The sequence below is a fragment of the Lepisosteus platostomus genome, chromosome 23 (genome assembly GCF_059453375.1).
Source record: "Lepisosteus platostomus isolate fLepPlt1 chromosome 23, fLepPlt1.hap1, whole genome shotgun sequence".
Lineage (NCBI taxonomy): Eukaryota > Metazoa > Chordata > Actinopteri > Semionotiformes > Lepisosteidae > Lepisosteus > Lepisosteus platostomus.
The window spans coordinates 4,985,219-5,010,578 of NC_142633.1; the positions used below are offsets into that span (position 1 = coordinate 4,985,219).

General features: G+C 40.5%; 1 protein-coding gene and 1 pseudogene across 1 annotated transcript; one reads left to right on the forward strand and one right to left on the reverse strand.

Moving 5' to 3' along the window:
* Positions 1-5,425: 5,425 nt before the first annotated feature.
* Positions 5,426-24,737, reverse strand: LOC148641884 (up-regulator of cell proliferation). The gene is made up of 3 exons (XM_088616874.1): positions 24,399-24,737; positions 16,315-16,425; positions 5,426-12,936 (listed from the first exon to the last, which is right to left on the reverse strand). Exons 2-3 carry the CDS (start codon positions 16,334-16,336, stop codon positions 8,198-8,200), a joined length of 4,761 nt encoding a protein of 1,586 aa, XP_088473000.1. The 5' UTR covers positions 16,337-16,425; positions 24,399-24,737; the 3' UTR covers positions 5,426-8,197.
* LOC148641885 (uncharacterized) lies at positions 18,233-21,347 on the forward strand (annotated as a pseudogene).
* Positions 24,738-25,360: the final 623 nt, after the last annotated feature.

Here is a 25,360-nt window from a genome sequence, read left to right on the forward strand (position 1 = left end):
ATGAGGCTATTCCACCCACTATGTAGAAAAAAACAGAATTAAATAATAACCACACACTAGGGTGAATAGCAGACAGTTGTCAGCATTACTGCCTCACAGCACTGGGGCCCTGGGTTCAATTCCTGAAGTGACATCTGTGTGGAGTTTCTGTGTTTGCATGAGTTTTCTATATGGATGAGCATTTAAATCTGACAAAAGGAAGCACTTCTTTAACATAAAGGTTTGTGGGAGTATGAAAGTGGGTACCCAGACATGAAACTTGGCTTTTTGTTTAAAAAAAAACAGTTGGATGAGATCCTCTGATATATTAACTAGTAAACAGGCTGGATGGAATGAATGGCCTTCTCTCAGTTTGTGACCATTTTTATGTTCTTCCTCATCACAATTATCCAGGTGTTTTCTTTCTCTCTTTTGTTGAGACAGGTACTACAGTACATTCATTTTTATTTTGACCTTTACACCTATCTATACCTTCAGATGAGCAATGAACTTAGTCCTTTTCATTACCAAACAATTAAACAAAGAACACAAGGTACAGTATATTCACTTCCATGGCCCACCTGCATGTAAGACAACAGAAATAAGTAATATTCTAGGGAGTATTTCTACATCTGCTGTACGTAGTCTTTTGTTCTGACTTTGCACAGAATCATAATATTGTATGATAAATCTACACTGCCACCATGTGGGATAAACTGTGAATGAATGTTTTGGCTGTTAAAAGTGAACTATTTAGATTGCTTTTTGGTTTGTTTTTTATTTTAAAAAAGTTTTTATTGAAAATGATGTCTTATAAAAGCCTCTTTTAAACTCATAACCCATTAGCAATTAGGAATACAGGTTGTACTCTTCTCACAGCACAATCAAAGCATTGTTGACAATACAAAATCATAAACCAGATTATAAGGCTTTGCTTGATATTTAATTTTTCATTGTGGCCTTGTTTTTACACTGTGAATAACTGGACAATTCTCCTGTGACATGTATGATGATTCTTTTTAGAAGAACCGAAGATACAAGATAGAAAGAAGTCAGTTAATTCAGGAAAGGCTTTCCAGTCACATCTGTTTGGAAATGACAAACATTGTAGTAAACAGACATTGTCTTTCCCATATAAGGTTGTTGTCAAATCTTTTACTCAGGTTTCTTTCTAGCTATGACTGGTAAGATTCACAGGTCAATTAGCTGCTATCAATCAAATGAGCTAGACAATACAATTTTCCTCATTTTGTTTATAGCCATTTTTATTAATTAGTTAATTACTTTTGTATTTCGACATCACAAAGTATAGAACTTCTTTGCAAAAATCGATCTGTTTTTCCCATACATGTAATAGTTGCTTTTACATACTGTACATCCAGGAGAAAGTAATTTATACCTTTTCAGTTATTCATGTTTCTGTCCTGTTTTTTTCAGAGAATTTCCATGGGATCATATTTTACCTGGCAAATTATGAAGAATTGATCCATAATGCACAACTCTTATCCTGGAGGGCCACAATGTCTGCAGTTTTCCATTCCACATCTGCTTCTAATGTCATTATTGAACTAATTAATAAATTATTTGGACCAGTTTAACATTTTCCATAAGTCTTTACTGTAGATGATTTAGAGACACATTCAATGAAAACCTTCAGGAATCTGGAATCATGCACCTATGTATTAACTACTCCCAATAAACTCAAATCATCCCCTTGACTCACTGCATCAGAATCTTACAAGCCCTCTGTCCTGTCTCTTACTTGAGTATCTAGTGAGGCTCCTATACTGAGAAGTGTAATGAACTACTATCCCTGAAAGTGTGCCAATGCAACCCAACACAAGGAAATTTCTGAATATGAAATGTTACAGGCTCCTTTAAAAGTTAAAGTACGGCTTTAACATAAGGAGAACATAGTGAAGAATCATGCTCTTAATTCACTTCTTTGTCACTTATCAATACCATGAGAGTGTGATAAGACTAGGTGTTATAAATGCTAACAAATGCAGTACTGTAGATTTTACTGCTGGTGGCAAATTATTACAATTATTTATATACTGTGAATTATTTCTTTTAGGAAAGAAACCAGGCCAAATGACTGAAATATTGAGAAATCATTAATACTGCACATATTACAGTAAGTGTTATCTCCTCATTTTACATTAACATTAATGTTCAAAATATTGAAAATGCCATATAATACCTAATCATAAATACTCCTACAGTACTGAGGTTATTAGTTCCAGGAGAATATTTTATGACATCTCATTGGAGAGAGTTCATTAAGGTTTTAAATTTTATTGCTTTCAATGCAATCATCTGTACAGCTTCAAAGTCTATTCTGAACATCGACTTTTATATTAGAGAAGGAAGACACTCAATATTTACCTATTTATATCCTTTATTTATTATCTTTTCCTGATTGAAACAGGTAATCATAACATTCATTATTGTGTCCCCTTTGTTGCCCTTCAGGGAATTTATTTATAAACTTCCAGTATTGCGATTTTATTTGTACGTGGTTTTCAATCTTTAATTGTATTTTTGTGAGAGGCCAGTTTTGTACTAAAACAACACGGGATAAGTGGGATATTATGGTCAAGTCTAGAAGCATGATTTAAAGGGCTGATTTAAGCATTTTTACATAATATTGTGTTTCTCGTTGTAAAAGAGAAGCTGGATTTGGGTTAATACTGGTTTAGGCCACTAGGGGGTGGCTTGGGGACACTCCTGAGACAAACAATAACTAACTAACTAAGGTATGGCATTTTGCACAATGTTATTAGAAAACTCACCTTCAATTGTCCGCGTGCTGATTTCTCTCTGTAAAACAGTTTAACAGACAACAGAGGTTCTCTGTTCTAGTTTTTGGGTAGACCAGTAACATCTTCTTTATAGTACTGAAATCTACAAGTTCAGTTTCAGGAAGAACTTGATTAATATAAAATCAATCTGAATCTTCTGTTCAGCATTCAGTTCAATTAGAAGATGGCTTTCACTGGGGCTTGGAGATGAAAATAGGAAATAACCGCCCAGTTTAGTCACAATTTTGTCTCTTTGAGTGTGAAAAGCACATAAGCTGAGCCCTGTGTATAAGATGACCAAATATAGCAATGGTATCACAGACTGGCCAGTCAAGAAGTCTTGCTCAGTTTATCAAAGTTTAACCATAATGTGAATGAGTTCCACTACCTGTTAGATGAAGCAGTCAAGCAATCTGGAGCTACTCTTTGAGAACAGAGAACTGAAATCTAACAGGTATTTAGAGCACTGAAGAGACCGCTGGTAAATGTAGGGAAAAGGCCTGTAACTTTTATATGACAGAATGATCTATTCCCTGGATTCCTTATCTGGTTAAGAAAAAAATTCTCCCAAACATAATTTTTATTAGAAAATAGAATCATCTCACTAAACAGCTGGTTCTTGATTAGATTTAATTAAGGTTGGTTCTAAATACTTGTTTGAGTGGACAAGTGGACAGGCAGGGACTGTAGAATGCTTGAACTTGCAGTTTATATAAGTAATTTGTAGATTATAGTTTGTGTGTTGTGTTTAATTAGCTATTATAATTGTAAAAAACATAGATTAAATTGGACTCTTTTTATTAGACTACTTTTAAAATGTACAGACACAAGAGGGATTGAGGGTGATCGACAGGACTGGTTTACTAAGCAAGTTAGAGGTTTGGCTTTATCAATATGAATTATTGCCAAGGCTTCTGTGACCATTAATGCTCTATGAAATTGCAAAAACCACTATGAATTTTTGGAGAAGAAGGTAAACAGCTTTCTCCACTGCTGGCTAGGGGTTCCACCTAGCTTTGCTAGCCTTGGCTTTTACAGCAGATCCTTAAAGTTACAGTTTCGGCCTTGGTCGAGGAGTTCAAAAGTCAAAAGCCAAAAGACAGACTTGCGGTAGCTTTACGTGACTCGAAAGATAAAAGGATGAGAAAAGCAAGAATACAGACTAGGTCAGGCAGGAAATGGAATGCAGCAAGTGCAGTGGAATCTGCAGAAAGCCAACTGAAGTACCAAAAAATTATTGGTGAGCCAACTGTCGGTCGTCAAGGTCTAGAATTTACAAGTATCAAAAGAAAGTCAAGGAAAGCAGCTTGATTCAAGAAGACATAAGAAAGAAGGAAGGAGAGGTTCGTAGTTCGAAAACTACAGTTATACAGTTGGGAAAACAGGGAGCTTGGACTAGATGGGAAACAACAGATAGAAAGCTAGCATGGAGTGACATTTGGAAACTTGAGCCTTTGTGGATTCGGTTTCTATTACACTCAGTCTATGATGTCTTACCCACTCCAAGTAATCTCCATAGATGGGGGCTAACTGAAAGCCCCTGCTGCACACTGTGTGGAAGAATAGGCAACCTTGAACATGTTTTATCAGCCTGCAGTGTGGCACTAGGGCAAGGCAGGTATCGGTGGCATCATGCAAAAGGTTCTCAGGGCACTAGCCATGAACCTGGATACATTTAGAAAAAGTATAAAACCTCAACCAGCATGATCTAACTTTATCAGGGCTGGAGAAAAGTGCACAGCACTAGCTGGAGCTAGACCTGCTATTATCCTTCGAAGACACTTTAGCAGAGACTGGTCAATGGAGATCGACCTAGACAAGTGACTTGTGTTTCCAGACATAGTCCAGAGAAACTATCTGATTTAGTTGTGTCATCACTGCTGTCCCACTATCCTGAAGAAGTACAGTACTGGGTTCAGGAACGAAACTTCTAGTGAAGGACAGACCCAGCTGATGATGCCAAGGCAGACAGTTTCATCTCAACTGTATTTGATACATGTGCCAGAAACAAAACAAAAGCATGTGGCCACACTGGGGATCATTCCTGACTAAAGGGGGAAGGGTTTTCGTCTCGTAAAAGGGAGGTGTTAAGCACCCTGGTGTCAGGACCACAAGTTGAATGTTTTCACAATATACTGTGTTCATAAGGGATGATCAATACACTGCTGTTGTGTGCATTATGATAAAAAAAACTTCCCCAATATGAACAGGACAAAATAAATTCTAGAAAATTCTGAAAAGCAATTCTAAATTGAAAGGAAATTATGTCTATTAGTTTATTGGGGAAAATGTTTTTATCAGTGACTACTTTTAACCCCCCAAAAAGATAATCTCATAATCTAATCTCTGTCATCAGAGATTTCCTCATAATATCTGCCAAAGTTTTTGAACAGAGTCTGAAACAAAGGATAGGAAGGGGATAACGGATAATGGGTTCTCCTTCTCCCCTGCTACTCTAGCTCATAATCCATGACATCACTTCCCAAAAAGTTACAAATTCCTCAATTTGTCTGTCCTCAGTCAAGTGGTTTTCTATGCCAAATGCCTCAATAAAAATTCCTAAATGCATTTTCTTTATTATTTCCAATAAAATAAAATGTGAAAGAACAGAAAGAAATAAAGATCAGCTTGTGCAAATATGGTTGTGTTTAATCATTTATTGGCTCAAGTCAATCCAAATCATGTGCAGTAATCCATGTGGAACTGGCAGACAATCCACTGTTTTAGGAATAAGACTAATTGAACCATAGCTGCCTTCACCTTGAGTGCATCTATAGAAAAAAATAAAATATATGCATATTGATTAGGTAATTCACGCCAATCTTTAAATATTTAAAGATTTTTATATAGTTCAATTATACAGTTATTAGTACATACTTATATTCATATTTTGGCAAGCTATAGGTCGAAATTAGACAATTAGAAACAACATAAAAATCAGCCAATCATTATTAATTGCATCATAAATTGCCCAATGAATGGGTATATCACAATTGAAAGATAAATTCTTTTGATAAAAATTAAATTATTGGAATTCTTTGTGAGCTTAGATTTGTGCATTATATCATTCTAATAATGTGTGATGTTATTCAAGGTGAAGTACAGCTCTGAAAAAAACATTGATGAATATATATACATACCATCAGCAGTTCCAATTAACAACCACGTTTTTTGTAAATAAGTTAAAACTTGTATTAATTTAGTATTGAATGTGGTCAGTAAAGCTGTCACTGTAAATTCAGAACAATTTTATATTTATTTAGTGAATCCAAAGTCCCTGAGCCCAGCGATAGATTCTGGTCACTCTGTTGAGGGTAAGTAGACCTCCACTGAGTCTGTGGAGTGGGCAGGTATCTAGGATGAGCTGCATTGTTTGCTAAATCCCACAAGAAGACAGACATCGATTCCCCGTCTGTAGAGGCTGGCAGGACACAGACACAGAGTGTCCTGGGAAGAGAAGGTCAGGGGGATGTTGGATAGGGCCTGTGACTGTTAGGTCCAGGGATTCCCATTCTTGAGCCCAGGTGGACTTTGTATTAAATATGTCCCCATGTAGGGGCAAGTGAGCAGCATTTCGGAACTTTGTGAGCATTTCCTGGGTGATTGCAAGTCATCAGATGTGTGGTGGGAGTCAGGGGAGTGGGGTGGAGTGTAGGGCTCCAGTGATGTTGCTCATGGTAGAACTCAGCTGGATGCCTATTGATGATCTTGACCAGACAGTGAGGGCAGTATTCTGCTGCTAAGAAAGACAGTGCCCAGGATGAGGTCTGGAGGGTGGCAGTGGCAGTGCCCCATATTTCACCAAGTTCAGAGATCAGATTGTTCATTGTTTTCACCTTGGCTGGTGCTGCTGTTTCAGATTGCTCATCTGAATGTTGAGCTTTGTTGTAGTTTGTGCACTGTAGAGGTGGAATAGACTAGATTCTGTTTTTGTGGGGCTTGGTTTGAGTCGCCATGTATTGAAGTACTAAGTTGTGTTAGGCCCTCATTTAGGATCTGGTCCGAGGCGTCAAAACAGGGGGCTTGTGTTGCCAGACAGATGTCATCAGCATTTATAAACTTTCAGGATTTGGTTTTTGGGAGGTCAATTATGTGCAGATTGAACAGGGTAGGAACCGATACCAATCCTTGGGGGAGTCTGTGTGTCTGTTGCTTCCATGAACTTGTTCCCTGTCCCAGGTGAACCCTGAATTGCATGTTGCTCAGCAGTGTTAAATTTATTGGGTAGCCCAGGATGAAAGCTCCCACAACAGCTTCAGTAGAAGAACAGCAGCCGTATCACCTTCCGGCAGTACACCATTGGCAGTCCACTGAAGCTCTGCAGGTGTGCATCTGGCCAGTACCTGGAGAGGAAACTAAGGTTGCTGCTGAAAGAGGTGTTAGAGGGGCCAGCAGGGGGATTAGTATAGTGTATACAGTATAGTGACGGGGACACTGTACTGTAAAAGGTGCCGTTCTTCCGATGACACGTAAAACCAAGATCCTGACACTCTGTGGTCATCCTGGCCAAATTTCCCATTGGCCCTTACCAATCATGGCCTCCTAATAATCCCAATTTATGAACTGGCTTCATCAATTTGTTCTCCTCCTCACTGATAGCTGATGTGTGGTGAGCTTACTGTTGCACTACGGGTGCCTTTGCATCATCCATTTGGGGCTGCACATTGGTGGTGGTGGAGGGGATCCCCATTACCTGTAAAACGCTTTGAATGGAGTGTCCAAAAAAGCGCTATATAAGTGTAAGGAATGAATTAACAGAGTTCCAGAGTGTGTCATAGGCTGCCAGGAGGTTATGGAAGGTTATGGAACACAGCACCTGTCAGGTTTTTCTGAACATCATTTTCAGTGAAGGTGAGAGCGTGAACCAGCATGGTCCACACTGAGAACTTCTTCAACAACTGGTGTTGTGCGATGGAGGATGAGGCTCTCAAGGAGGGCACTGAGATGAGGGAAATCAGGTCTTTTACAGAAAATTGGGGTCTTTTACAGATTTAGGTGTGGCAATGACCCTAGCTCTCCATCATATCTTTGGGATGGTGCTTTAGTTCATGACCAGTGTGTAGAACTGGGTCAACCAGACACGAGCTCGGGGCACCCAGGTGTCCTGTAAAGTCTGGCATGATGTTGTTGCAATCTGCTTCCTCGCCGCACTTCAAGGGTCCATTATCAGACCCACCCAAGATGTGAAACTATGACTTTCCAATGATGTGTCCAAAACCCTGAAATGATATTCTTATATGTTTATTTACTTATATTTAATGGCAAATGAAAATTGTTAAACATCATGAGAAGAAGTGGAATTTTAATTGACATTACCAGAAGAAATTGAAAACAGAAATCCTATATACTGTAGATGCAGAGTGATGATCGTCAGTGGCTCACAGAAGGCACAAAGAACAAGAACTTCAGTCCAGTTATTTGATGTTAAAAGATGTCTTTAAACTATCCAGGGCTTTTTGCTGGGTAATACTTCTCCAGTCTTGTGGGAAATCAGCTGGAACCACATTATACCACTCTGCAAATAACTCATTGTATTGCACCAACACATACTTCCAGTAGTCTGAGGCTTCTATGCTGATATCTGGGGGAATATTCCAGTCTGGGTAAACAGCCTTGTAATCGTTAAATGGGTGAGGTTTCTCTTGTGTGTCAATGTTCTCAAATGTGTGTTCACTGCATATCTCAGATGTGCAAATTGTCTCCACCAGTTTGTTATTAAAGACATATTTACTGTAGCCAAGGCCTTGAGGTCGATGTACCAAGGCATAGTGTTCTCTGTGATCTCTTCCCCCAGCCTCACAGGGAACCTTACAGAAGGGGCACTGTTCCCCACAGCCAAACACCCTTTTAAACAGCTCATCCTGGGGTCTCACAGGGAGGTTCACCAGGGTCCCTTCAATATCTGATATTTCAGAGAATTCTGCTTGTAGCCTTGCCTTCAATTCCTTCACAGAAGCTAAGAGACACTGTGCAAAGAGATCGCACTTGGTTGGGGTGTGAAGCTGTAATCTTCTTATGGCATCCAGTGGAATGACTATGTCTGTGCCCAGGGCCCTGCACACACGCTGAAGAAACTCTGCAGGGTTTTCACTGTAGTTTGATGGAAGATGGTTTCTTGCCATTTCTATAGCCCTTTCAACCTTTGCCATTATGTTCTCAAGGCATTTTACTTTCAAACCAACAACAGAAGCTTCTTTTGAAAAATGTTCCATGATGTGATTAAATATCCAGTCCTTGACATAAGTCTCATATGTTAGAATATAAGAAACATAATCACGAAAGTTATTCTTCTCCAACAGCTCTTTCAGAATGGTGAACTGAAAGAAGTACCGTGAACTGTACTGCACAGACTGGCTGCTGGCTAAGATCTTATCCACAAGTTCAATCCCCAGAGCCTTCCTGATGGACTCTACCACCGCAGGTCTGAGGCACAGATCAGTGAAGTCTTGAGCTGTCTTTTGATCCTGATCCTTCTTGTTGTACAGGTCCTGGAAATCTGAACAGTACTGAGCTTTGAACTTCTCAAGGTGTCTGCGAGGATCTTTTTCTCTGAGGAAGTTCTCATGCATCTGATGGAAGGCCTGGGCAGCAAAGCCACAAATGCAGAGTTTTAGGTCTACCTCAAACTTGGAGTTCGTTGGAAGATGTGTGTTTTTTTTCAAGAATTCATCAATATTTTGTAACAACTCTTGGATGTATATCTCATTGAAATCCATCAGTTTGTGTGTTTTTTCTAAAACAAATTGCTCGCAGTCCTTAAAGATAGCGTCTGCAACTTTTTGAACTTGTGCTTTTTTATCATTTTTAAGAAACACTTTCCGAATTTTTTCCCTCTTTTTTAAATGTCTGCCACGAGCTTCAAAATTTTTGTTTCCATATTCTGCTAAATTTTCAATCTTGTTCAGTTCCTCATTAACTGAACTTCCACGTCTGTCTAAATTGTGTCTCAGCTGGTGAAGCACAATTGAATGAATATCTTTTCGTTCCAGACCTCGAAAATTCAGCTTAGATACTGTGTCATTCCACATCTTTTCAAACTCTTCTTTGAGCTGCTGGTTGCTCAGAGGTATATTTCTGTTCTTGCAATGCTCCAACAACTGTAGTACCTTCTGTTCAACCAGGGCTGTGTGCTCATGATGAATCTCTTTCACCTTTGTCATTCCCTTTGAAAGCTCAACAGCATTTTCCAACTTGTTATTCAAAGAATGCTCTACTTCTTTTCGAAGACATTTGATGCTGTTTATAAAGTCAGCCTTGTACTTCTCTACCAGAGGGATGTGTCTTTCTTTTCTTCCGTAATATTTCTTTAGTTTATCCATCATCATCTTTTCTTCAGATGTCAGTTCTGAAGATGCCTCCATTTTCAAACGTCTCAGCAATACTTCCAAACTGCTAATCTCATCAGAACTTCCATCCATCTGAAAGTTAGAAATATGATCCTCTGCATTGGCCAGCCAAGAGTACATATGCTTTCGAAAAGACCATTCCCAGTTTGAATATTCAATACACAGGTTGTTATAAGCATCTGCCACCAGTGTGTTTCTGAAGCTGAAAATGAAATTCTCATATTTCACAGCTTTCCACAAGCTACTCATCCACAGCAGGAACTCTGGTATCTGGGAGGGAGGTTTCTCATCTTTGCAGCTTTTTAGAACTCCAAACAGGTTCTGTTTGAACTCATACACAGCTTCACTGTACCCTGTGTTGACTGGTGCCATTGGGGGGGTGCCATGCCAGAGCCCTGGGATGTACCAGTTATTCTTATCAGCATCATAATCCAACACATCAGTGAATTTTTTTACTGTAGGCTGCTTCTCCATAGCAGCTGCTATCTGTGTCATCTCATTCAGCAGTTCAAGGAGTTGCTTCCTTTCTGTGATGTTCTTCTTGTGTGCTGACACTCCAGGCACATTCTGGTGCACGAATTGGCACTTGGGCTTTTTGCCTACCTCTGACATCCTGAGGAAGGCATGTACCACAATCTGCAGGATGTCCTTCATTTCAGTAGAGTTCTCCATGGCAATGTTAATAATGGTGACATCACTGAGGCCTGTCACCAGTGTGGCCAGTTCATTGTCGTGCTCATGGCTGTCTTCCAGCTGAGCCAGCTCTGGGGACTTTAGGCCCTCTGTGTCGATCAACAGTACGAAATCACAACCCAGCTCCTCTTTTAGCTCCTCTTTTACTCTGAGGAACAGCATAAAGGCACCCCTGGTGCACCTGCCACTGCTGACAGAGAAGTTGGCCCCAAACATGGTGTTCAATAACGTGGATTTGCCTGTACTCTGGACCCCAAGCACAGCTACCACTAAAAGCCGGCTACATTCACCAGCCTTCTTGTGGAGCTGCATCAGAACATCACTCACCCACTTCACTGGGATGTTGGATGCATCTCCATCCACAAGCTCCAGTGGGAAGCCATCTAGAAGGAGGTCAGCAGCCAGACTAGGGAGATGGAGTACTTGTGGAGATTTAGTATCTGAGCCACAAAGGGAAGCCTCATAGATCTGGCCCATCTCCCTCATGTAATGCTCAATCCCCAGAGAGCTGTCAAGGAGTTGTTGGTCCAACTCTGCAATGGCTTTCCTGTCTTGGGCTGCACTGTTGCACTGCTCATTGTATCTGTGGCGCAGGACAGAAATGCGTTTGCGCGAAAACATATCCAGCTTAATCCTCAGCCACTTCAGAAAGAAGATTCTCTCTGTTCTGTCTGGGGCTGACACAGCATCAATGAAGCTCCACATTGGTCTTGTCACTTTGTACTTGCTCTGGTCTTCTCTAATGCGCTGTTTCTCATCCTTTAACTGAGATTTATACTCCTCCAATCTCTGGTCTCCCGAGTTCTTGAGTCTGCACTCCTCTTTCTCCAGTTTTGCCAGTCTCCTCCATAGCTCACCCTGAAGAGGCAAATATTTTGCCTTGTACTCTGTTATAACACGCACCCCAATCCCTTTGATGATTTCTTCAGCTCTTGTTTTTGCAATACTGCATGATACACTATCATGAACTTCATCAAGTGAGATGCCCAAGTCCTGTGCTTTAGCTGATATGCTTTGCAAATTAAATTTTTTGCAGTTACTTTGCATGACTCTTTTAATGGCTGCACTTAGCATATTAGCAAACTTGGCTTCATTCACTCTTTGTGTTTTAATTAACATATTTTTTGGTTCTAATTTAAGTGCTTTCACTATATTTGTTATTGCATCAGAATCCATCTTCTTCTTCACTCCTTCAGAATTAATCACCAGAAACAGCTCAGTTGAGATAGTATTTAAAGATGCCATGAAATTGTACTCCGCCTCCTGCATTCTGTCCAAAAAAACAAAAACAGCTGATGATGTTTGCATAAGAAAGGTGAACTGTGTTTGAAAGCTACAGATATCACCTCGCAAGTTGGTGATGGCCACAGGACCTGGGAAGATGTCAAGGTTTTTGTTCCCACAGGGGAGGTACCAGAAGATCTCCACCAAGCCACTGGAGACTGTCCTGGGAATGTCCCCACACTCCATGCCCCTGTGCATGAAGAAGTTGTGGAACTGCTGAGGATTGCTGAACACTTGATTGAGAACCTGCGACTTGGAGAAACTGCAGTCTCTCAGCCTGACGAAAGAGATGAGAGGCATCTCAGCATGGACAATGTTGTCTTCTTCAAACCCCCTAGTTTCAGCCAAATAATGGGGTCTCCACTCCTTCAGGATATCCTGTAGGGCCCACAGCATTAAGGTACACTGGTTACCATGACCTTTAGGCAACAGGAGAGGCAAAGCAAACTGACACATGGACATCTTCAGCATCATCTCCTGACGGAGGAAGCTGTCTGCACAGAGGAAGAGAGCTGTGATGACGTCCAGAGGATTCACAAGATTTTCATCAGCACTCTCTTCATTGTAGAGGTTGACAATGCTCTTCATGCTCTCAAAATTCTCCACTATCTTCTGTATGTCTGCTTCCTCATTGTTGAATGAAATACATCTTGCATCTGCATTGATCATCATTAACCTCTTCAGAAAGAGCCATGGCAGAGTCCTGAGTGAAGGCATTTGTTCATCAGTTATGCTTTCTCGGCTGATCTCCAACATAGAACTGAGAGTCAGCTTGCCTGGATAGAGTTGTTCCAGTCCCAACTTGCACAACAGTTCCTCCAGACAATCCACTACAATTTGAAGAAGAGAATAAGAAATCCACATTCATATTCACCAAGTCTCACACTATAAATACCATTTGAAGTTACCCAGTGCAAACTCTAAACAGATGGATGGAATGTTTTTTTAGAAACAATGAACACCTAACAGACATAAACTGCACATCTTTTCCAGCAAGGGGCTTTTATGCAGTATTTGTATTTCTCTAAATTTCAGCTTGCCATTTAAAAGCTTTTTTACATTCTCAGAGCTTATCAAGTGTGCTGTCTACAAATGCTATATATACAGTTTATTATATGCTTTTATTGTGTCATCATACATCCAAACAGTCGTACATGTTACTAAAGGTTCAAGTGAGGAACTGTGACAGTGCAGCACACACGCAGAAGACCTTAACATTGTGTCCTTTCTTTCCACTGTTCAGTGTAGAATTAACCTTAATTATTTTCTGAGGAACAAATATAAAATTTAGGCTTAAAAAAGTTTAGTCTTTACTTTTAGTTCCATTACCTGCTGTGGTCGATTATTCCTACTTTTCGTACTCACCCAGTTTTATTGTGGCCTCTTCCACATTTGCCTGGGTCGGGGTTTCCTCTAAACACTAATATACCTGTACAAGGTATACAGTACTTGAGGGTGGGGTGCCTTAAAGGGGATCTTTAAAATAGGCTTGTCCAGGAATACTGACCAGCTGTAAGGTAAAAACAAACTTTGCTTTTTTTTTAACACTGCAGGAATCATAATATAAAATAGAAACCAAAAGAAAAGTGAAATTTACTTTTTTGGGCTACTGACAGACTTCCTCATTACCTCCCAAAAAACAACCAGGCAGCTAAGCTGTATACTGGCTGGTGGTGCGGTGGCTCTGTGGCTGGAAGGTTGCTGGTTCAAGTCCAGCAGCTGGCAGAGGAATCATACTCTGTTGGGCCCCTGAGCAAGACCCTTAACCCCAACTGCTCCAGGTGTGCCATAGAAATGGCTGACCCTGCACTCTGACCTCAAGCTTCTCTCCCTGTCTGTGTGTCTCATGGAGAGTAATATGATATATAATAATATGCAAAAATGCCTAATACAAGAAATTGTATTTGGCCAATAAAGTGATCTTATCTTATCTACAAACTATAGATGTGTCTTTCAGCTCTCAGTAAGGTTCAGACAAGATGGATTTCCTTGTCTGAACTACATTTCCCGGAGTGCTGAGAGGAATTAGCTGCAAACCTCAGTCACCGGATCCGTTAGTGGAAGACAGCTGGTGAGGATATAGTTTAAAGAACAGGAAGGAGATACTTCCAGAGTTGGTCTATCTGCTGCCTGGGTACAAAGGGTAGATTCTCTGCTTGAAAATTCATGAGAGGGTGTATTAAGTGACAAACCTTGAACCTTTGGAGTCTGTAAGTTGTGGGAACTTTGGAAGAGTTTTATGATAGTCCTAGAGAGAGTCTTGTGTTTAAGAAAAGTTTAAGAAGCCAGTATACAGCTTAGCTGCCTGGTTGTTTTTTGGGAGGTAATGAGGAAGTCGGTCAGTAGATCAAAAAATTAATTTTGGCTTTTGGTTTCTATTTTATATTATGATTCCTGCAGTGTAAATAAAAAAGCAAAGTTTGTTTTTACCTTACAGATGTGTTTGTTTGTATTCCTGGCCATGCCTATTTTAAAGATCCCCTTTAAGGCACCTTTTTTAGCCTAAATTTTATATTTGTTCCTCAAAAATTAAATGCCTCACAAATTAGATGCCAGTACTAAAGTACTGCTCTGTCACTAAATTCAGTCTGAAGCCACAGAAGAAGCTGATACAGAGCAAACATATCACTTAGAACTGTTACAAATGCATGGTTATCAGGGGGATGACAATCTTTTAGAATGATAATTTATATTTTATTTAGACTTGACCTAAGTGAAGGCATTATACTGATTATCATTTGACATCAACAGAGTTCATCAGAAGAAGACGTCTACTGTGAAAGTCACACGCTAGCAGCATGTGTGGTTCCTGACGGGAGTGTTACAAGCTGCAGTGCGTTCTCTGCATCAGGTTGCAGATGTTGTCTTGTAGGAACTACAGGACCTTGTGTTTCTGATGGAGTGGAACTGGCATTGTGAAAACAATCACAAAATAGACTAATGATATATTGATGAAATGATAATGATATATTTTTTATAAAGCATACTTTCATCATTAGAGTGATATGTTTCTTTTGATGCAAAGTATACTATAGAAAAATTCTTTTTGTAATCATTTTCCACAGTAACATTCAATGCAGAAAATGTACAGTTTGCGAAAGTGTTTCAAATATGCGAACACATTAGGTGTGTGTCCAAAACATATATGAAAATATGTTTATACTGTTTTTAAAACTGTTATTTTATTTCAATACCTATTTCTCAACAACTTTTATAGTCGTAGGTAGCTGTGTCAGCATGCATCGGCTACGAAGGAACAAGTAAAAGTTTATTTTATTCTGTAAAGAGAAGAAAGGAAACACAACGTTTTGGCTGTGGAGGCTTCTTCAGGTGTCAGAGGAAGAAGTGTCACACTTGGAAATATTGTGTTTCCTTTCTTCTTTTTTCAGCATGAAATAAACCTTTACCTGTTCCTAAATTCCTAAATAAAGGTCTTTGTATATAAAGTCTTGTAAAAGTATTCAATCTCTACTCAACCCCTTCTTTGATAAATTATGAATAATGCTTTGATGTGTTTAAGTGAATATTTTAATTGGAACCTGGAAGTTAAAACTGAACACTTTTATGAGTGAGATGTTAAATATTAGATTTTAAATTAACAGCGTTAAAAATAAAAGAACTTCAATATTATTTGCATAAGTATGCATAACATTTTGATCAAATATATTAATTTAAGTTTTTATCAAAAACATTAGTTTTTGTGTTTTGCAGTTTTTCTTAACATTTTGATCAAACATATTTATTTTAGATTTGATCAAATATTAATTTTAAGAGATTGTATATACATCCTTTATCATTCAAGACAAAGGGACATCTTTGGAAGGGGGTAAATTCTTTTGCAAGGCACTCTACAATGTGGGCAGCTCAGCATGCTGGCATGATTCGATTCCTGGGGTGCTATCTGTGTGGAGTTTTATGTTCTTCCAAAGATTGTGTGGGTTTCATCCAGTGCTCCAGTTTCCTTCCACTGTCAAAGGCATACATTAATTGGCTGGTATGAGTGTATGTTTATCTGTGTGTGTGCTGCAACAGGGTCATAAATCTATCACATAACCTCTGGGTTAGACTCTGGTGTCCCTGTACCGATAAAGCAGTTATTAAATGGATAGAAGGATGGATGAGTCTACAACGGTTTTTTTCTGTTGTGTATGGGAAGAATAGCCTGACAACCTTTCAACAGCAAAACCTTCATTTCCAAGAATTCTCACCTTTGGTGTGTGCAGCTGCCATGATGAAGAGATTTGGAAGAATCCTTGGCGTCAGCTGGCAACAGTGACTTTGGTGCTTTCTTCAGTGTCTTAGTCTGAGAAAAAGTCTATCTGAAAAACATAAGTCAAATCATCTCTTCTCATTTTTAACTTATCTTTCTTATTTAGTCACTAGTAGCTTAATGTTGTCGATGATCAGTTTCTGCAAAGACATCAAGACTGTCGATAAAAGATATAGTGACCTTAACCATCATTATATTTGTTCTTTGAAATCTAACATCCTTCTTGTAGTGTGATGACCAAAACTGAACACAATATTCTAGATGAGGTCTTACCAGTACTTCCACACTTTGTCTTGACAAATAGAAATGGAAACAGAAAAATCCACATACAGTAGTTAATCCAGTCTCTTTTGTTAGTAGCTTCCAGCTCAATCCCTGATATGTGTCATGCCCACCCTCCACCCTCACTGGAGTGCTGTGGAGTACTGCTGGCCACACCTCTTCCATCTGTCACTCAGTGCCAGTTGCTGTGGATATGCACTTAGACAGGGAGCTTGCTTCACCTGTGGGTAATCATCCCCATCTCCTGGTGATGCAGGCTATTCTATTTAGGGTCTGACCTGGCAGTGCATATCACTCTGTTAATGGTTTTGGCTTTGTTTCCCAATCACATGATACAGTCTTCTGTGTTTATTCAGTTTCAATCCTGCCAACCTTAGGTTTGGACTTTTCTTGTGCTTCACTACCATGTCTTTCTGGATCTGTCCTCTTTGCTAGACCATGACCTGGATGGTGTTTTATCTGATCACCATTGCCTGCTCTTACAATAGGTTCACCTTATGACCCACAGACTCCAGCAGAGTTCCACCTTAAGCAGTGGACATTATAATATTTATATTGTATGTTTTCCATACCAGTATGAATTTATCTTATTAATGTTAAATGTCATTTAGCACAATGATTTTCTGTGCTTGACACTCCCCCTATGTTTTTCCTCTGCTAATTTAAATGGTTTTCTACCTATAGTATGTCAGCACCTACATCAGGCTTAGATCTGAATCTAAGGAGCCTAAATCAGACATGAAACCTCTGATTTACCAAAACAATCACTTCTAGAGAATGGTAAATTGTAAGGCTTTTATGAAGCTTAAGCAGACATGTAAAGTAAAAATGGCAAGACTTTTCATTAGTGCCTACTGAAGTATTTGTAGCATATGTCACTTGCACAGACTGGTTTACTGTTTTTACGAGGTTTGACTGCTCTCACACAGAATGAACCCAACAGTGTGACAAGAGAAACTTCATTCTGGTTGCCATGTAAACTAAAGGATTTGCTCGAGATCTCAATTGTCACTTTACAACAGTGGACCAATGCAGCACCTGTAGTACTGTAGTGTCATTGAAAATATACCTATCAAGGAAGACAATATTTTCAATATTGATATAAAGACCTTACTCAGGTGAGAGCTCTCTCGTGGCTTCCTTGATAGGTATATTTTCCATGACAATTTTGGCGATGAGGATGGGATCACAAACCTGAGTGCGGACGGCTGCAATTTTAGCAAATTGGACGAATCTCGGGGGATAAACTGCTTAGAGAGTGTCTGGAGAATTCACGGCAGTCTGAGGTCAGTAAGTGATCCTTTTAACAAATCTTTTTTTCCAAACCATAGAGGTGATCTCATTATAAGCCTGGGGCTTGAGTAAATGGGTGGTCAAAAAGTAAAAAGATGGTTGAGAGTGTTTCCTGCAGTTTTGTTGCAGAGGGATAGGAGGCCGACAAAGGTGTTCTCACGTGAGTTTGATGAGTCCGGCACTCATGAAAAGAACTTATCTTAACGCAGACGTGTGGTTAGTGCCCTGCGGGGTAGTTAATGTGATTAGGTTTTAAGTAAGGCTTTCAAGTAATTGGGGAGATGGGAAATGAAAATTCAAAGACAAAAACGGGACCGAGTGGTCCAGCGAAATACATGTACGATAAGTTTGGGGAAGTAGGAATAAAGTGTCTTCCATTATGGAGTAAGTTAGGTTTTCCAGAAAATGGTAGTTTTAGCACCAGACAGGTACAACAACTAGAAGAACAGTTTAAAGAAAAGGAGAAAAAGGGAAACAAGAAAGTCGACTGGAAGGGTTTTGAGCTGTGGAAAACTGAGGCGCAGGTTAGAGACAGACAAATTAAACTGGGCAACAGTGGAAAAAAGACAGAAACACCCATGAACATAGTGGGGAGAGAATATGGGTTAGTATATTGTCAACCTTTTACTGACGATATGTCAGGATGGATAAGTGAACGATGGCCCCGTGATGGTAGTTTTCAGCCATAGGCCATACGATTAATACACGAAATGACAGATCCGCCTAACCCAGAGGGAGATCCAGTGTGGAATTATGAGTATATGCAAAAATGTGTAAGTGTGTGGGATGACTGTGCTAGACGACATAGACCACCATGGGGTGAGAAGCCTGAACAGATGATGTTGAGTACTACTAAAGTATACCCCGAATTGGATTGTACTGCAGTAGCTACTGCTCCTGTGATTGACCCCCCCGCCACCTCCACCATACGGGGGAGATAATAGGCGACGTAATGGGGGAAAGGGTGATCCTGGCAGGGTGCTCTCTCCACCCCACACCAGAGGAGGGGTACAGTATGGTGGGGGTCGCTCCACGGACCCCTCCACCGTTCCACTTCCCCACTCGTCTTCAGATGAGGATGAGAGGGTGCCTCACACGCCAGCGAGTGAATGTCCTAATCCCCACACTGGTGATGATGAGGAACCTACCGTCCTCATTTTCTGCCCATGGAAACTGACTGAGATGGCAGCAGTCATTAGGGAACTACAAAACCCCAAAACCAATGGGCGCAAGTATACGACAGCCCTGATAGCACAGTGTAGACCCACGAGCGGAGAGCAAGAGACTATTTTTCAAAAGACTTTAAAGCTTGATTAAGGCGATGTGCGAGATGCCTTTAGCCCCGATTACCCATACAGCGGTGATGCTGACAGTGGCTACCAGAACCAGCTCAATGGCATATGTCGCAGAATAGAGGCAAGATATCCGGGGAAAGTGGATTGGGTGGTGCTGCTGCAAATTAAGCCGAAACCCGGGGAAACCTGCAATGACTTTTTGGAGAGACTGACTCCTCTTTTCAGTAATCTTAGTGGCCTGCCTGAACCCCTAGCAGGAGGGGAAGGGTCAGTTTATGAAACCCAACTCACTAACCTTTTTGTAGAGAGACTGCTTCCCGAGATAGGCGGCATGGTAAAAACTACCTGTGTCGGTTGGGACACCGCCCGATTAACAGAAGTATGTCGTCATGCTTATCACACTGAATGACAGCTCACAGACAAAAGAGTGCGAAAAACCCGAAAGGACAGTCATCAATTTTACCAACTGCAAATGGCTCAACTGCAGTTTTACCAGGGTAACCACAGTAGAGGCCAAGGGCGAGGGCTGCGCGGCCGTGAAGGACGAAGAGGAAGAGGCAGAGGCCCGAGAGGGGACTCCCAGGCTTGCTTCAAGTGCGGGCGAGTGGGACACTGGGCTCATGACTGCCCCGAACAAGATGCAGCTGAAGGAAAAAACGACGACGACAACTGGGATCCACCCCCTCCAGCCGGGGTAACCGTGAGCTCACCCTGGCAGAGGGAGCAAAAGGACAGACTTTCATCGCAAGCTGAGGTAGGCCCTAAGGGCACAGAGACTTTTATCTTACCTGCCCTCTCCCCTCCGTCCCAGTTACCCAAGGTTGCTTTACACATAAATGGAGACCCTTATGAATTTTTAGTAGATACCGGAGCCACACACTCATTGCTCAGGGACAATATCCATAGGTTCAAACCTTCCTCAAAGTCCATTTTAACAGTAGGAGTAACAGGACATCCCACAAAGTCTTATTTTACTACACCCCTAACAGTGGAATGCCAGCAGAATGGATTTGGGCCTGGTAACCACTCGTTCCTCCTTTCTAAAGAGTGCCCTGTTAATTTGTTTTACTCCGCAAAATGGGCCTCAGCATCGTCTGTTCAGAACAGGGGCTTGAGCTAACCCGCAATGAAGACTGCTTGCCACGCACCACAGTCCCTGACTACTTCTACAGTTGGGACTTAGTGCAGGATGATGAACAAACACCACAACTCCTTTTACAGGATGTTAAAATACTGTGGTCAGGCCTTGGTGATTTTCAAGATGTGAGTAATTTACATTGTACTGCGGAGGCTAGCTTTGGAGGTCCAGCTGAAGAATTTGAGACGGCGTGGTTCCGTGTCGGACAGTGTAGTGATAGGTTAACAGGCAATGGGTATTTAATCTCGACAGACTTTGCAGCACTAGCTATTGCCTTAACAGAAAACACTTTATCGAGCAGGAACGCACCCTCATGTTTCCCTTGCTAAAGCATCAGGATTTCGCTGGCAAGACGTAGGCGTCTTTGTCAAATAGTGTGTTGAAAGCTGCCTGGGCCTGGGCATTGATTTAAAACAGCATTTTTTGTACCACCCCCAAAGTGGTGGAGTGGTGGAACGAGTAAATGGGACCATAAAGAATAAACTAACCAAAATGATGTCCGAAACAAGAATGAACTGGGTGATGTGCCTCCCATTGGTGCTAATGTACTTAAGGGCCAGGCCACATTCCACTACGGGGCTCTCACCACACGAGGTTCTTACTGGACGTTACATGAGAATAGGGCTCCCAGGAATGAAGGGAGAGGCCACGGACATCATCCGGTTAGACGAATGTTTGGTAGCATATTGCCGGAAAATGTCTAAACTTGTTAGTGATATTCATAAACAGGTTAAAGCTGCGCTGTCTGCACCTGGCCAGGATTGCTGCCATCCCCTCCAGACAGGAGACTGGATTCTGGTGAAAGACTTCAAAAGGAAGAAGTGGTGTTCACCCAGGTGGAGGGGACCTTATCAGGTGTTGCTGACTACTGCTTCCGCCATGAAGGTCGCTGAGAGGGTGCCTTGGATCCACTCATCCCACTGTAAAAAGCTCACGAGCAAACTAGGAGGAATGCAGAAGTGATTTCTCCACGAGGACGGACGGGACTCACCTGTTTGGGACTGCTGTGCACAGCTCTTTTTATGTGGAAGCCTGTCACCACTCCGAAAGAAGAAAAAACTAAATGCAAAGTCCCTTCGTGTGCAGACTGGCTGAATGAGACTGATTATGATGGGGATATGAATAATTTGTGGTATAAATATATGAATCATACTGTTAAATCAAAGAAATTGAATGTATCTTGTTACATATGCACCATAATGCCTCATTCTACAGCCTCACCCACATGACTTGTTCCCCGACCGGTTGTTAGTCTCATCTCTGAATGTCTAGTGGCAGGATGAATGAAAGTCTAGTGGCAGGATTTCCAAAGCCAAACCCTAAACATTTTCCTACCTTCACCATAATGTCTTTAAATTACTCCAAGGGGCGTTCATATTTAAAAGGCCAGAAGATAAAGAGATCTACTACAGTAGCATTGGACTTCGTCACACCCAGCGATTCAGCAGGGAATTTTGCTATTCACTCCAATGTTGGTGGTGACCGATCAGAATGTCCTAGCTTATGGGATTACCTAAAATATCATATTACCTGAACTGATTCTCCTGTTGAAATAGTAGTCCACCTGTCCTCAATGATTTCTCACCCTTATTGCTACAAAAACAAAGGCTGTGGCCCCTCATTAGGAAGAACAGGAGGCTGTAACACCACGGTTATGAACCATACTTTATCTGACGGTACTCTGGTTTTAATGGATTGGTATTGGCAATGCGGTGCGAACGGTTATGAAAGCCTTCCTTCCCAGTGGAGAGGAGTGTGTGCTCTAGTCACTCTCCATCACCCCATTCTCTTGGATCCAGTAAACTCTCACTTATTAAATTTAGAGAAGCCCCTTCAGAGGAATCCAAGGGTCAAACGCGCTCTCAGTTGGGCTGACAGATATGGCCCGGATATGTCTGATATACCAAATGACTATAGACTATTTACTACAGCTGAAATGAAATACTAAGTTTCTTCAGGATTAAGTATTCAGTCTATAGCTAATGCCCACTGGTTACAAATCACTCGCTATGAAATGTACTCTTTTAATAATATCATGCTGGAAGGCTTAGACGCAATCAAACAAGAATTAAGAGGAGTCCGACTAATGGAGCTTCAGAATAGATTCGTTTTAGACCTCCAAAATGCAGCCTCTGGAGAAGTCTGTGCACTAATAGGAGACTCCTGTTGTACATATGTTCCTGCTAATGATGATGATCATGGGAACTTTACTCTTGCTATCCACCACCTGAAAGCACTTAAAGAAAACAGAGAAAGGAATTAAAGATCCCCTGCTTTCTTCTCCTGGTTAGAGTCACTGTTTGGGCCATGGAGAATGTTTTTCTTTAAGTTGCTGGCACCGGTTATAGTGGCTACAATACTTCCATTCCTGTTATTATGTTGCTGTATGACATATATTATTCCAATGCTTCGCAATATGGTAATAAGTATGTTTACGCATCAGTATATTCTGTTAAGAACACAAGAATCCGAAGAATGGGAACCTCCTGGGGATCCATATAAAGGATCTAACTTTTAAACATTTTAAGAATAAAAAGGAGGGAATTGAAATGGGAATCTAATAGGTAAATTGATTCTTAAAATGTAAGGAGTCTTTGAAAATATATAACCAGGGTGTAACTGCTGTGCTAAGTGCAGATTGTCATAAAACAGTTGTTTCTCACAACAGAATGTACTGTCTAGATTACCAAATTAGCCGAATGCAACTGTTAATCTTTGCAAAATATGTACTGGAGCTTCCTCTTTTGTCTTTATGTTGTAATCCTTCTTGTCCTAAGGAAAGGGGAAGTTTTAGATGGGGAATAAGTGCTGTATTTTTCCACTGCATTACATGGCTTCAGATCATGCCAGCATGGATAGGTTTTGCACTGACCCCTTCACATAAGCATCAGATTGTCCAACATCATCTCCATCCAGTCTCTCAAAATGAGACGCTCTCCACCTCTTTGCTGCCTTTATATCCCACCCATGAATACCACCAGCAGGAATTGACAGAAAAGAGCAGAGATCATCACACATACTGCATGTTAAAGCAGCTAAATCATTTTAAAACAAATGAGATCAAGCAGAGATTGGATCCAAATACAGCGTACGTGACATACAGTAGCAAGGGGTACAGACAGCAGTAACTTTTTCAAGCTCTGTAGTGAGTGGGCACAAGAAAATCAAAGGAGGTTCAGTTAGGACTGAAAAAAAACTCTCCTTCACACAAAAAGATGAGGTTACAGTTTTCTTAATGTCTCAGTGTTTAAAGCCCAAACTCTGACATCCTTTAACAAGATATAAAATTCAAATTAATTTAAAATGCCGAATTACCAAATGAGCAAAATGGGACAAAAATCCTCCCTTCAGTTGCAACTGTACGTTTGATCATATTAAAGTGTGAGGAGCCCTTAACTCCTCTCCCAAACATAATTTGCAGACGTTTACCTTTGCCGCAGGTTCTATTGGTTTGTTTACTTACATTGTATATCTCCATAAAACAAAATGTAAAAGCCAAAAAAGTGCTCATTGGAAATAAGTGTAAATTGCTATATATAAATGCTATTATGTGAGTATATATGTAGAAAATGTGTAGCATGTTTCTTTATATTTCTCTTCTGTTGAGGTCCAGGTGTTTAATAATCCAATAAGCTATAGCTTCCAAGATGTCTGGCTTGGAAAGGTGAAAGCAAACATTCTAAATACATTCCATTTTAGGTTCATTTTCTCTTGAAAGTATTTCATATATTTAGTTTTATATTTACTCAGCTGATGTTCTTATTCAAAGCAACTTGCCTTTGCTCCTATTTGTAGAGCTAGGAATTTTACTGGAACAATTCAGGTCAATTACCTACTTCAATTAAAACAGTGAATTAAAACAGCTGTGTTTCACATGGGATTCAAATTCACAACTCTACAGTTGCAATTGCAGAGCCCTAACCAAGACCCTAGTCCTACCTCAAACTGAATCAATATATTACACAGGATTTCTTAATAGTAATGTTTTCTTTTAAAGTTGACTAAAAAGCTTACCTTTAATATGTGAATTCTCAGCATTATCCTTGAATGTGGACACTCCCTGAATGCTTCTGCTCATGTGAGTGTGCAGGTGCAGTCTCTCTCTTGAATGATTATTAACTGTGGTGTTATCTTGAGAAAAAAAAGCATTATTTCCTCATTCCCTTCATGATTATTCATGTTAACCGATTCCAAAATACACACCTACAGAAAAGAAATTGCTTTTCTAAGAAGGGTGTTTATCAGTTAAACTCAGTTTGTATGGGATTATAACAAAAGTAGATCCTAATCTCGTACACTTTCCCTTCCCTGAACACACAAGTCTCATACACAGGATTTTCCACTGTGCATCTTTCTCGTAGTTCTCCCACCACCCCTCTACACCCCTGGCTTAATCCTCACACTTCAGAGGTGGGGTCAGGGCAGTCTAATTATAGCAAGTAACAATAAGTATTGTTCAAAGTACCGGTACAAAACTTCCTGTTTATATAGCACTTTTCAGCCACTTCTGATGTAGCTCATTACCATGGTCATGGGGAGAGGTCACGGTGTTCAGACAGTCTCCCAGGCTTTGACCACTCTTAATGCTCAGTTTTAGGTTTCCTTCCTTGGGGGGGCGGTTCTAGCTGGCATCTGGAATCCATATCAGTTATTCCCCTTTCCTGGAATGCCTTGTGTCACAAGAAGTCCAGTCCTTGTGCAGAAAAGAATCAGTTAACCCTTTCTTCACCTCTTATATCTTTCGTCACATGAAATGTAGTAGAAGATTATATATCTTAAAAGTAGGAAAGTTAAAATGATTCAGGTGTTCCCAGGTCATGATGTTGTCATGTGTGGGACTAATTGATCACTTTGGTATTCCAGTAAACAGCTCCCTTTCAGACTGACTGATAAGAATTCCCGTAAGACTGAAGATAAGAGTTGATAAGACTTCTAATTACAGCCTGATAAGCTGAGATCCATTTTTCATCTCAGTG

Excerpts from the sequence above, each read along its gene's own strand:
- LOC148641884 (XM_088616874.1), bottom strand. The coding sequence starts at position 16,336 with ATGGCAGCTGCACACACCAAAG. Across the intron at positions 12,937-16,314 it reads GGCAGCTGCACACACCAAAG|TGGATTGTCTGGAGGAACTG; the intron begins GTGAGAATTCTT and ends TTCAAATTGTAG.